The sequence below is a fragment of the Coptis chinensis genome, chromosome 7 (assembly GCF_015680905.1).
Source record: "Coptis chinensis isolate HL-2020 chromosome 7, ASM1568090v1, whole genome shotgun sequence".
NCBI lineage: Eukaryota > Viridiplantae > Streptophyta > Magnoliopsida > Ranunculales > Ranunculaceae > Coptis > Coptis chinensis.
Window position 1 is genome coordinate 76491821 of NC_141462.1, and position 12556 is coordinate 76504376.

Sequence of the window (12556 nt, forward strand, 5' to 3'; positions counted from 1 at the left end):
CACAGTACAACTATATAGGAATCATGTAATTAACAACCATTAAACAGGTACAAGGAAGATGCAATTTTGGCAAAATAGGAAAAGAAATCGAGTTTATATGACAGACCTGAAGACATTTGAAGACGAGGCATTGCCTGGTTCCGTAAAGCAAGATGATACTAATTGCGCCATGCTTCGTATAATGACAAGACTGCAGAGCAATATGAAAATTTTACAATCTTAAATATTGAACTACTGACTCATGGAATGTGGACTTTGTGGAGGCAAATTCCCTCATAGCTTTGCATTCACCATTGAACAAGAAAGAGTAAGAAAAAAGGAAGAAGCTAGGAAGTAAAGGACAGCCTTCATCATCGATCATCGAACAACAACATATGATGGAGAAGCACTATTCTCGTTGGGGTTAGGCACTTAGGCACCTAGGCCTGCCTCTGGGAGATTGCAAGCCATCAAAGTCGGACTTTCTAAGCTAAGTAATACTACAGTCTTAAAAAGCAGACATGAAAGCACCCATAGGGAAGAAAACAAGAGTAATTCCCCAAGATAAGGGTGTTTGTCCATGGATAAGGTAATAACAAGGTGTTGAATTCCAGTAAATCCAGTATTCACCTCAGGTTAAGCCCTCTGGCAACTCTGAAATGTTGGAGGAGGACGTCGATATCTACCTTATTGCGATCACATCAACAAACTATGCTTAATACTTTATATACTCATATGTAAACCAATTTATCGACTGACCCCCCCTCCTTTTTTTGTCCTTCCATTTTGTAATAAAATTTTACAAAGATGCATTCAATATCCAGAAAAAATGAAGAAAAAAACAAAAGCAAAAGCAAAAATCTAGAGGTACGGTTAATAGCTCCTTAAACATTGTACTCGATTACTGGCATGATATCAGGAGACAAACAAGCATTTCCTACTTACATCTTTGTATTCCTATAGGGAAATATATATTAAGAGTTGCATTGAGAATACAAAGTAAATACTAGTAATTACTTGCACAAACTAAATTCGCTTCCTTTGCTAATAAACTCAAGTATCACTTAGTTTGTTGAAGACTCCGCTAGTAAGATCAAGTATCACTGTGTTTGTTGAAGACTCGGCCAAAAAGCTCAAGTATCACAATGTTTGTCGAAGACTCTGGCAGAGTTCCAGTATTAATACAAAGAATACAGAACTAGAGCTTCAGATCACCTTGCAAATTCACTGTAAGTCCGACAAGGATTGAATTTCTTCCCAGTTGCTTGCAGTCTTCCCGATTTTCTGGAGTACTCTGATGACTTCTTCTGATGTAACATTTCCTGTCACAGTGATTTTGTTGAGCTTCACATCAAGATCATAAGTCTCAATATCTGCAAGTAACAAGATCACGAAGTCCAATAAGCTTAAACATAAGAATGCAAACTATGAACAACACTGGTTAACTAAACATAAGCATAGAAACTCAAGTGCCGAGGATTCATTGAAGGCACTTGATCCAGATATCCTTTACCACCACACCACTGACAGCATTCGACCTTATCTTTTTTTTGGAAGGACGACGAATATATATCAAGTGAAAACGAAATTCAAGTAACTTTCACGGACTAAATCTTTCAATATCCCTTTGAATTCAGACTTAGGGTTAAATGCTTAAATTCAGTTTTACCAAGGCCAGACTTAAGGGTGTATTGATTCCACAATTATTTTGTAAGTGAAAGCCTTCAATCTTAAGCTCGCACCAAATTACAGAGTTAGTTTTCAGCAAGTAATACAGGCGATCTGACTGACACATCTATTCAGTGTCTCAATTCAATCTCATATACCAGCCATGTATTCAATATGATGATACAGCATACCACCACTCAGATTGTTTTAGTGTGCACATGAATTATGCTAAGCCTATAAAGAAAGTTAAATGTTCAAGCATATCACCAGGTAATTTTTAATATAAGAAAATCAGGTGGAACAATAACTTTTGAATGGTACATAGACTTGAGTACGTTTATTTATTGACACTATTTCTATTGAATGCGATAAAGATGGAAGAACAAGACTTCTTCCAGACAGTAAAAGATAAGACATACCCTCAATCTTCTTAATGGTTTTCATGATTTTCTTAATACACTGTTCACAATGCATGCCAACTTTCAACTCTACCACCTACACAAAGAAAGGAAAGAAGCATATCACCATGATTTTCTTGATACACATACACAAAGAAGTTTGATCACTCTCAAACTAATATAGAAAAATGAATAAACTGCAATAAAAGAAAGAGTTGAAAGAGAGAACTGTACTTACATTAGCCATGGTTCTTGCCCAGTGTGGTGTTTCTGGAGTGAGTTTGTCCTTTCAATTTGCTAAGAATTTGAACAGAAAGGTTCGATTTATATAAGAGAAGTATGGCAATTTATGCCTTTTAGTGGGAGGAGCATTTTCTGTACCTGGCCTTGTGAAATCTTTGAGTGGAAACAACTACTGGTGTGCCTTCAGATTCTTTTCTTGGTGGATGATCAAGTACTTTGAATAAAGTTGAAAAGGATTGACACGGTTTTAGTTTTGGATTCTTTCGTAACATTAGTCAACAAAGCTAATCATGTAAGACCTGCTACTCTGAATTTTTAAGAGACTAGCCTGAAAAGTTGTATCTGATGCAACTTACTAAGTTTCTTAAGCATAACAAATAACAAATAAATCTCTTAACAACAGGATTGGAATGTAAGCACATCACTAGACATCATTTTGGAGCAATTATTCCTACTTGTTTGTAAAAAGCCAGAAAGTCATAACTTACGGCACGAGGCGAACATGCTACTTCATACTGACATCAGTTGAAGAACTTCTAATAAATAATAATGATGTTTACGAAGATGGTAGTAGTGCAGCATCTGGTATTAATATTTGTCATTTGTCTGGGAAGAAATTCTGATTCAACTCAATAAGGTCAGTAAATTGGTGTACACTCTACAGTCCAACGAAGTCTTAAAGAAACTTGTTAAACGAAATTGAAAAGAGTATTAAAAAAGTAGAACTACAGTTTTTCTTGCTGACCAAATGTGTTCGATCAAATCATAAATTGAATTATTCCACCACCTATGTTCACCACTTCGTTACTTGGCCTCTATACAATCAAATCCCACAGCGTAGACTTGGCTCGGCTCTCTGTATACCAGTAGATATCAACAATTATTCAATAAATGACCAAATCAAACTTCCAAATGCTAGGAGAATGCAATCAAAGACAACGAAATAATTCAAGCCATGAATTAAAAGGCCCAAAGTCTAAATAAAAGAAGAAAAACAATAATAATAATATAAAGGAGTCGAGTCAGGCTAAACTAGCACGCCACCACTTCTTCTGTGCTGTTTCTAATGGCTTCTTCATCACACACAAATGCCTTTCTGCCAGCTGAAAGCTAAGATAAAAGATGGAATACACCTTTCTTTAATTGAATCGATGAAAGAATGAATGGTGCATGTTATACACTAGCTCAAAAGACTAAAAAGTAGCTTTGCTTCCTTGCCCACATACCTACCTTTTAAACCTTGTCTCTATATACCAAAGTTTCGATCCACTAACAAACAATACAAAACCAAAACTAAGCTTTTAAATGTGAATTCAAATATGTTTCATTGAAAATCACCTTCTATCATGTACTCGTAAGTACATGAACATGCTGTTTATAGTACCATTTACAAAAAAGAAACAACTGAAAACCCCAAGTTGTTTTGTTGTTCATTCACTGCTTTGTTGCACTAAGCTGTACGCCTGTTCACCATGCAAGCAATACTTCTACTGTTCTACACAACTAAAAGTAAATCCTTTACCATTTCCTTGTCCCCTGAGGTTTTTCAAACCACCAATTGATCATAGACAACAGCTTTTCATAGTGAAAGAGGTGCTTTCGAACGCGGTATATATGGAAGGTATAGAGGATTGCAGCAAGTGATACTAAGGCGAAGGACAATATCGTCAACTTCCAAAAGTCCTATGCAGGAAAAATCGTAATTAAAAAGATGGTAATTAGTATGGTTATCATACATAATAGGAACTCGGTTTCAATAACAACAAAGATAAAAATATATATATAATGGTACATAAAGTTAAAAATCCAACAGTTAACACAGCTGGTTCTTAGGTACACTGTGAACTCAAAGTGGAGCTAATCCAACTCAAACCTCACTGAGTCCATCGAGATGACTGAAGAGGTATGCAGAATTTATTTGGGAGACCATAATCAACTACAGTAGTTTTTTTTATTTTTTATTTTTTTTTTAATTTTCAATTGTAGGTGAAGTTTATAGAAAGCTAAATTCACCTGCGGATTCGAGATGATTATTCCCATGACATAAGTCAATAGATCAAACATAGACTGAAGCGAATTCTGGACACCTCCCACAATACAACGATCAGAATCAGGAACAAGATCCTGATTACAAAAATCAATTATCACTTAGCAATTTGTTCTCGTAAATTTAAAAAATATTGTTGAGAAGCGCCTAGGAAATCAAGATCCCTTGGCACTTATCTATCACATTAAAACAAATGAAAATGGCTTACTTTCACATAATAGGAGCTTAATACACTTGTATAAGACAGTTATACCTGCATTTGTTGCATGACAGACAAGTCAAACATCCACAACCCCAGACGTGATGTCGCAACACCACCCATCAACAACCATGCTGATAAACGGCTGTTTCGAACCCATATAGATGCGACACATACCAGGAGAAAGGTCCACTGCAGAAAAACCACAAAAATGTGAATCCGTTTACTCTGACAGACTTTGTTATAAGATTTAGATCAGGACAGTTTGCAAAACTTTATTGATATGTACAGAACAACAAGAACAAAACGAATATTATCCCAAGTTTCAGCTGCGGGAATACTTTTCCTCCAGTGGGTTTTGTCCAACAGATGGGAAGATACATGCCAAACCTAGTGGATGGTCTCACGATGGCAATGCTGCTACTTCAGTGTGACAAAGACACAATTCATCACACAACACACCAGAAAGTAGTTAATGCTGTGAAACTGTGTCTCGACTATATCTAACATATCTCAAACATGAAGTGCATGATATGTCTTTAGACAGAAAACAGTTGGTGAATAATTTTCCATTGTATACGAGTGCGTTAATCCTGCTCTGATATGAGATATTATGGGCAAATGGAAAGTGATCAGCTTAATACCAAACCAATTGTTTGATCTTATAACATTATCTGCTTTTCCAACCATTAAAAGAGCTAATGGTGCTCAGCAAAGGATGTGTGGAACTGAACTTTTGTTGTGACCATCAAACTATTATTTGGTTAGATCTTAGGTTGGGTTTCTCGTCCCCTCTGCGCTACATCACCCCTTTCAATTTTTTCCTGCGTTGTGACTATTAGTAAACTGGCAGGAGCGCTTCTAAACCCCAGATGCTCCTCTTGGGTGTTAAAATGAGTTAGCATATATATATAATACACCATTTATGCAAGACGTAGCACTTCACAATCTAGTTAAAGCCTACAAAAGCCCAACTTGGAGAATTCTGTTGATTAATTGCACTTCTTGTGACCGCCCAAATACTTTCCACAAGCTCAAGTGCTTTTAATATCCTTACCCTCAGCTCTCTACAACTGCAACATTCTTCCACAAGAAAACATGTATGTACGAAACATTAGAAATAAATAACAAACAAGCTAATTCTATAGTAATTTAGGTGGACAGTAGCAATTAAGGAACTTATCAAGGTCATATTTTCAACGGAATTTGCTACCTGCATCCAGATAGACCATAGTCCTGTTCTCAGAGTTGAGATACGTGAATGCAATATTGGATACAGAAGAGTTGCAGCTATTCCAATTGTAGCACTGACTCCACGCATACTACCAATAACAAAAGCAGGTGTACCCTCCCATTCTAAGGTTGCCGTCATCAATGAGCCGAAACTGCAATGGGAATCAGAGTTTTTTAAAACATCAGAAACTCAACAGCATAGCATGATAGTTACATAGCAACACGAAACTGGACTCAAAGACCTGCCACGCAAATACGTCAAGCTAACGAAAAACTTGATTGGCTTCCTAAAACTCTAGTTATCCGTAATCCAAAAAGAAAGGCTTGAAGCTTACTTTTCATAAATTGAGGCACTAACGATATGGGACGAGGTCTCACCTTAGGACTGTGAAGTACAGTATAGCTAGTGCTATTCCTGGCAGCACCACATCCTGCTGCAAATAAACAGTCCAGGATTCGACGTAAGGGACTCTTAGAAATTGTTCAACCAACTTCTCTTTCCAATTACATTTTTGTCCTGATTCCAAATCAGTTTCATCATGAGAAAGAAATTTTTTGTTTCCCTCTAAACTTGATGAACTTTTGACTGTGTCATTCTGTGAATGCCTGGCTTTCCTTTTTTCGTTGTTTTCAGATAGAGTTGGTATTCCATTGTATACAGAAATTAGAAGCCAGTATATCAAAGAAACAGATACAAGGTTCCAGACCGTAAATGTAATTGCAGAATCCTTAAGAGATACAAAACTGATGATAAATCCACTAACAACAGGAGCAAATAAGTTGCAGGCTAGATCAATTCTGCGAATAACCGAGTTCATCTCAGTAAGTGTCTCCGGTGATTTCCCACTTGAAATCACAACAATCCTGCGTTTCCAATACAATTCAGTTGAGTTACAGTTGATAATATATCAAAATAATAGGGAATATACCAATCATATATAATTGAAACATCAGTACACTTCTGACTAGTGACTCCTAGGATATGAATTAGAATGGAGGAAAAGAAATAAAAAAGTAGAACACGATTATCATTGCAGAGATAAACTTACCATTCTCTTTCAACCAAGATAGTTCCAGCAAGAGTTGAAAGTACACCAACCGCGCCAGAGATATTGGTTAGTATTATGAGTGACATAAAAGCCGGGAAACTTGTAAACCTCAAGCTAGAGTAAACTAGTAATACAGTTACTGTGCCTCCAGCTACAATGAACGAAAGGTTTTGAGTGAACAACCACATCCGAAGAACCTGCACAATACGAACACTAAAATGTTAGTTTTATCTTGGACAAAAGTTTGAAATGTAAAGGACATTAACGACCTACTTGGTAAGAGCCGTTTCACACAGAATACAATTGCAAAGAGTTCTACTTGAGCTAGTATTGTAGCTGAATAAATTGGTTAAATCTTGTCTCCCCTCAAATTTGAAGTGGGACTCTCTACGAAGACAGTAACAGCTATCAGTCATCATTATTCTCTCAACATAACCAATTTAAATACTATTAAGCGATCTCTACTGTAACCAGTCCAAAGGGTAAGTAGCAATTAACAAATGACAACCCATACAAGGGAGGTATAAAAACACCTTTCAAGTCCTTCACACTATATACTAGTCTAGTCGCCTCTTGATGTAAATCCGCGACACAAAAAATTCAGGGGTGTTAACACCAACTTTCTAAGAATTTAGCAAAATACTCAACACACATTAATTCGACGACCAGTGCAGTATTATCAGGCTCCAAACTCCACAGGCCTTTTAATCTACAAATGGATGTTAATCTGATTATAACATACTCATAAGTTTTTCTTAAACTCAGAGTGAATGGTCATCCAAACATCTGTTGTGGAATTGGGGCCCTATTCGTCATACAGTAACTAAAGTAGACTATGTAAGTATGTAACTCTAGCATACCTGCACATAAGTGAATCGATCCACCCATCTTCCGACTATTGGACCAAATAATGCCGTAGAGGCAGCTTCCACAACACCATAGAGAGCAGTAAACAGTAAAGAATCCGGCCATACATTGATCATGTATAATGCAACAGAGAATTCCCACATTCTGCAGACAACAAACAACATAGTCCATGGATCAAATGACACAGGTCTAATATCATGTCAAAGGGTGTCATTAAACAAAGTCCAATATTACTTGGTGATTTTAACACTATACTTAGTCCACAGGAGAAAGTAGGAGGGGCAGAGGTAAGGCCATACCATTTCACGGATTGTGTAACTTCGGCAGGCCTAGTGGATATGAAATACAAAGGGAACACTTTCACATGGAGTAACAAGCAAAGGGATAGAATAAGTAGTAAGCTAGATAGGGTGATGACTAATGCAGAATGGGTGAGTGATTTTGGGGATTACGAAGCTAAATTTCTAAACCCAGGGGCAATTTCAGATCACTCATCAATGGTGGTCAGCTCAAACACGCAGATAAATCAGAAGAAAAAACCTTTTAAGTTCTTTAATTTCTGGTGGAAGGAACAAGGATTTATGCAGACAGTGGAGGCAGCGTGGGGTAGCTCAGTAGTGGGAAATCCTATGTATATCCTAATGAAGAAACTGAAAATCACAAAGGCAGCACTCATTGAATGGAATCGAGAAAGAATAGGGAATGTGGAGGATAGAGTACTCGAAACAAAGAAAGAACTGGAACAGGTGCAAACTGAGCTACAGGTACAGCCATTGAATCGAGAGCTCATTGAAAAAGAAAGGGAAACCATCAGAATACATGTGAAAGCAGCTGTAGCAGAGGAAGGGTTTTATAAACAGAAATCGAGGGATCAAGTAATTAGTGTGGGAGACAACAACACAGAGTACTTTTTTCAGGTCGGTACAAGCAAGAAGAGTAGTAAATAAAATAACATGCTTACAGGATCGAGATGGAAATTATATACAAGATGTGAATGGAATTGGGGATGAATGCGTAAAGTATTACAAAGAGCTCTATAGCCCAGATCAGTTGCCAAACATTGATCTCTCTATCTTTCAAGATATCGGGGCAAGGCAGCAAATTAGTGAAGAAGATGCAGAGGACCTGGAAAGGGAAGTTACACGAAATGAGATTACAGAGGTGTTGGCTGATATTGATAATGATAAAGCTCCAGGGAGCGATGGATTTTCTTCTTTTTTCTTCAAATGTGCATGGAGGATAGTTGGGGATGACTTCACAAGGGCCGTTAGAAATTTCTTTACATCAGGGCAGCTACTGAAGGAAGTAAACTCAACGTGCATAACACTAGTGCCTAAAGTTCAGAATCCCTCATCTCTGGGAGAGTACAGACCAATAGCTTGTTGCGGAGTAGTTTACAAGTGTATCACAAAAGTAATGACTAGAAGAATGAAGCAGCTTATGCCCAAAATCATAAACAAGAATCAATCAGCTTTCATTGTGGGGAGGAGCATCCAAGATAACATATTACTGTCGCACGAATTGCTGCATAACTACCATAAGGATGAACATCCACCTAGATGTGCTGCGAAAGTGGATTTGAGGAAAGCTTATGACTCAGTGCGATGGGAAGCAGTCGAATTTGCTATCCAAAGGATTGGTATGCCAAGAAGGTTCTGTGAATGGGTAAAGAAGTGTGTGGAAACAGCTCATTACTCTATAATGGTGAATGGAGCCCCTTATGGATACTTTAAGGGAAGAAGAGGAATACGACAAGGCGACCCCATATCCCCGTACCTTTTTGTAATGGTCATGGACCTTTTCTCTGAAATCATGAGTCATAGTGTAACAAATAATTTGTATAAGTTGCATTATAAGTGTGTAAACCCAGTTATCACTCACCTATCTTTTGCAGATGATTTGGTGGCGTTCATGCATGGAGATGTTCAAACGGCAATGCAGTTGAGAGAGAACCTCAACACTTTTAAAGCATGCTCTGGGCTTGAAGTAAACACTCAGAAAAGCCAGATATACTTAACAGGAGTGGATGACAACAGTTGTGAAGATATAGAGAGGGCTCTGCAATTCCCAAGAGGAGAGTTACCTGTGAAGTACTTGGGACTCCCATTGATTACTACAAGATTGAAATCCACAGATTGTAGTCCTTTACTCCTAAAGGTTACACGAAGAATTCAGAGCTGGAAGGGAAAATTTCTCTCTTATGCAGGAAGGCTGCAGCTCATCAAGGCAGTGCTAAATAACTTGAGTGTGTTCTGGTTTGCATCATTCATTGTACCTCAGAAGATTATAGATGACATAAACAGGCTGTGCAGAAACTTTCTATGGACAGGCCCTGATTGCAATCAGTCGCATGCTCTGGTTCGATGGGAGGATCTTTGCTATCCTTATGCAGAAGGAGGGTTGGGCATTCGCAACCTGGAAAAGGTGAATCAAGCATCGAATATGAAGCATATTTGGAAGATAATCACAAAGGCAGACAATCTATGGGTTGAGTGGATCCAAAAGAACTTAATCAAAGATAGAAAATTCTGGCAGCTGAAGATTCCACACAACTGTTCATGGAGCTGGCGAAATTTATTAAAGGGTAGAACAGAAGCAGCTCAGATAGCAGTGAATCAGATTGGAGACGGAAAAATACAAGCTTCTGGCTAGATCCCTGGCACCCAAAAGGTATGTTAACAAAAAAAATTCCACAAGCCTTTCTCTACAGATCTCTCTGCCACCTTAATGCAAAGGTGTCAGACTTCATAGTGCAAGGGAACTGGGTGTTCCCAGACTACATAAAGAATCAGATCAAGGAGATAGTAGAAGATGTTGAGGAAGAGGTTGAGATAATGGGGGGCGAAGACAAAGCAGTTTGGAGTTCGTCGCTTAAGGGAGAGTACAATCTCCGAGATACATATGAAGGTATGAGAGGAGTGCGACAGGCAGTAACATGGAGTAGCATTGTTTGGTTCTCAAATCGCATCCCTCGCCATTCTTTCATAAGCTGGATGGCTGTTAGTGGAGCGCTAAAAACGCTAGCGAAAATGAAGGAGTTCAAGGTGGTTACGACTGATCTATGCGTTTACTGCTGGAGAGAAGTGGAGACTGAGGAACACTTACTTCATGAGTGCAGTTTCTCCAAAGCAGTGTGGTACACGGTTTTGGGCAAAATGGGTTATCACAGAACAATGGCAAACTCATGGCAGGAGGAAATTGATTGGGTAAGAAGAGTAACAGCAGGGAAAGGGCCAAAACAAGATGCGACTCGACTGGTGTGGAATGCATATAACTACTGGATATGGAAGACGAGGAATGAGAGAATATTTGAGAATAAACAAACTTACGCTGATGGAGTGGCAGCAAGGATACTAAGGGATGTGCGAATCAAGATACAAACAATGGAGATAAAGATGCCAGAAGGACCAGAGAAGCAGCACTTCCAAGAGACGTGGAATGTAAAAGTCGACACGGCACAACGTCAGCACAAGACATGTAAATGGGAAAGGGCAGAAAATGGAATCTCAAATCTAAATTCAGATGGCAGTTTGCAAGGGATGAATGGGGGTTGGGCAGCAGTAGCTAGAGATGGAAATGGGCAGGTCATAGTGGCGAGCAAGGGAAGATCAAATAAGCACTCTATTGAACTGATCGAATTGAATGGGGTAGAGCAAGGACTGAAAATGGTAGTAAGGCATGGCATCAAGAAGGTACGAGTGCAAACTGATTCCAGCACAGTGATTTCGTTCTTTAGAAACAAAGGGCAGCACCCATGGCAGGCCGAAAAGATGATGAGGAGTATTAATCAGATGAGGGAGCAACTAGAAGACTTCTCCATCACTCATGTGTACAGAGAAGCAAACAAGCTAGCCGATGCTTTAGCTAGTAATATTCCGACAGTTAGCTACATAGAGTTAATTCCCAGTTCCTTTACAGAGGATGTAAAAAAAATTATTTATGATGATGCCATAGGTAAAGAATAAGTAAGAATGTAACAAGCTATGATCTTTATTATATCACAAAAAAATATATATATATGAAGATGCTGGAAACATATATACATACCTTGCACCCCATCTTGCAAGAAAATGTCCCACGTACAAATATTTGATAAGAGTAGAGTAACTGGTCTTTTCTTGCAAGTGCTCTGGTTGTTTTTGTTGTTGCTGGGAAGAAGAATCACCAAGTAGAAGGGGTTGCCTCATTGTTTCAACTATCTCGTTACTGCTTGTAGTAGTAGTAGTTGTCCTTGCAAGTGTATTTATAAGAAAGAAAGGTATCGCGTTATTATTATTATGGTGATGACGATGATGGTGATGATGATGACCATGATGAGACGACGTTGATGCATGATGGTGATGATGGTGATGGTGATGGTGGTGCGTCATGGTGAGAGGTAAATTTTTAATTAATAATAATACTGTACAGTAAAAGATCCGACTAATATTGGGTTTTTTTTTAGTAATATTGGATTATCTAGGGTAAATAAATGAAAGATTAGGTAGATCTGTGAGTAGAAAGTACATCTAGCCAGAGACAAAAATAATCATTTGATATAGTTTGACGTGCTAAAAACAATCGATGACTTTGTTTTTAACTTTCTCTACTAAGATACTCTTTTTGTTTTCTAATATGTGGCAAGATGCATATGTCCAAATTATAGCTTTAACACTTTGTAAAGAAATTGAAGTGGTTCGTGAAGACTTTTTAGTGCCCGTTTGGATGAGAAGTACAAGTGAAAAGATACTGTTTAAAAAACTATGACATGTCATTTTTATTATTCTTTTTTAAAATAATGTGTGTTTGGATATTAAGTGACCCATCAATTCTATTTTATTTATGGGCGCGGCACCCCATAAAATAAGACTGACACTTTTTTTGGATATTATAT

The 12556-nt window shown here is 38.0% G+C and overlaps 2 protein-coding genes across 4 annotated transcripts; both read right to left on the bottom strand.

The window, feature by feature from the left end:
- Positions 1-856: 856 nt before the first annotated feature.
- LOC147488976 (copper transport protein CCH-like) lies at positions 857-2854 on the bottom strand. Of its 2 annotated transcripts, XM_086570435.1 has the most exons (4): positions 2427-2848; positions 2284-2342; positions 2067-2142; positions 857-1352 (listed from the first exon to the last, which is right to left on the bottom strand). In XM_086570435.1, exons 2-4 carry the CDS (start codon positions 2290-2292, stop codon positions 1204-1206), a joined length of 234 nt encoding a protein of 77 aa, XP_086426561.1. In that variant the 5' UTR covers positions 2293-2342; positions 2427-2848; the 3' UTR covers positions 857-1203. The 2 variants fall into 2 exon arrangements, with proteins under 2 accessions (XP_086426561.1, XP_086426560.1); XM_086570434.1 differs by having other exon boundaries at positions 2284-2854.
- A 17-nt stretch (positions 2855-2871) lies between these two features.
- IREG2 (iron regulated 2) lies at positions 2872-12304 on the bottom strand. 2 transcript variants are annotated; one of them, XM_086570433.1, is made up of 9 exons: positions 11731-12304; positions 7677-7827; positions 6817-7013; positions 6146-6631; positions 5748-5919; positions 4589-4726; positions 4302-4412; positions 3811-3971; positions 2872-3144 (listed from the first exon to the last, which is right to left on the bottom strand). In XM_086570433.1, coding segments are annotated over exons 1-9 (1740 nt in total). In that variant the 5' UTR covers positions 12054-12304; the 3' UTR covers positions 2872-3143. The 2 variants fall into 2 exon arrangements, with proteins under 2 accessions (XP_086426559.1, XP_086426558.1); XM_086570432.1 differs by lacking the exon at positions 2872-3144 and having other exon boundaries at positions 3588-3971.
- Between the last annotated feature and the right edge of the window lie 252 nt (positions 12305-12556).

Coding starts and splice junctions, on each gene's coding strand:
- IREG2 (XM_086570432.1), bottom strand. CDS start 12,053: ATGACGCACCACCATCACCATCACCATCATCACCATCATGCATCAACG. Junction 6,632..6,816: donor ATCTTGGTTGAAAGAGAATG/GTAAGTTTATCT, acceptor TTGGAAACGCAG/GATTGTTGTGATTTCAAGTG. Junction 4,413..4,588: donor CTGTCATGCAACAAATGCAG/GTATAACTGTCT, acceptor TTTTGTAATCAG/GATCTTGTTCCTGATTCTGA.
- LOC147488976 (XM_086570434.1), bottom strand. Junction 1,353..2,066: donor AACCATTAAGAAGATTGAGG/GTATGTCTTATC, acceptor TGTTACTTGCAG/ATATTGAGACTTATGATCTT.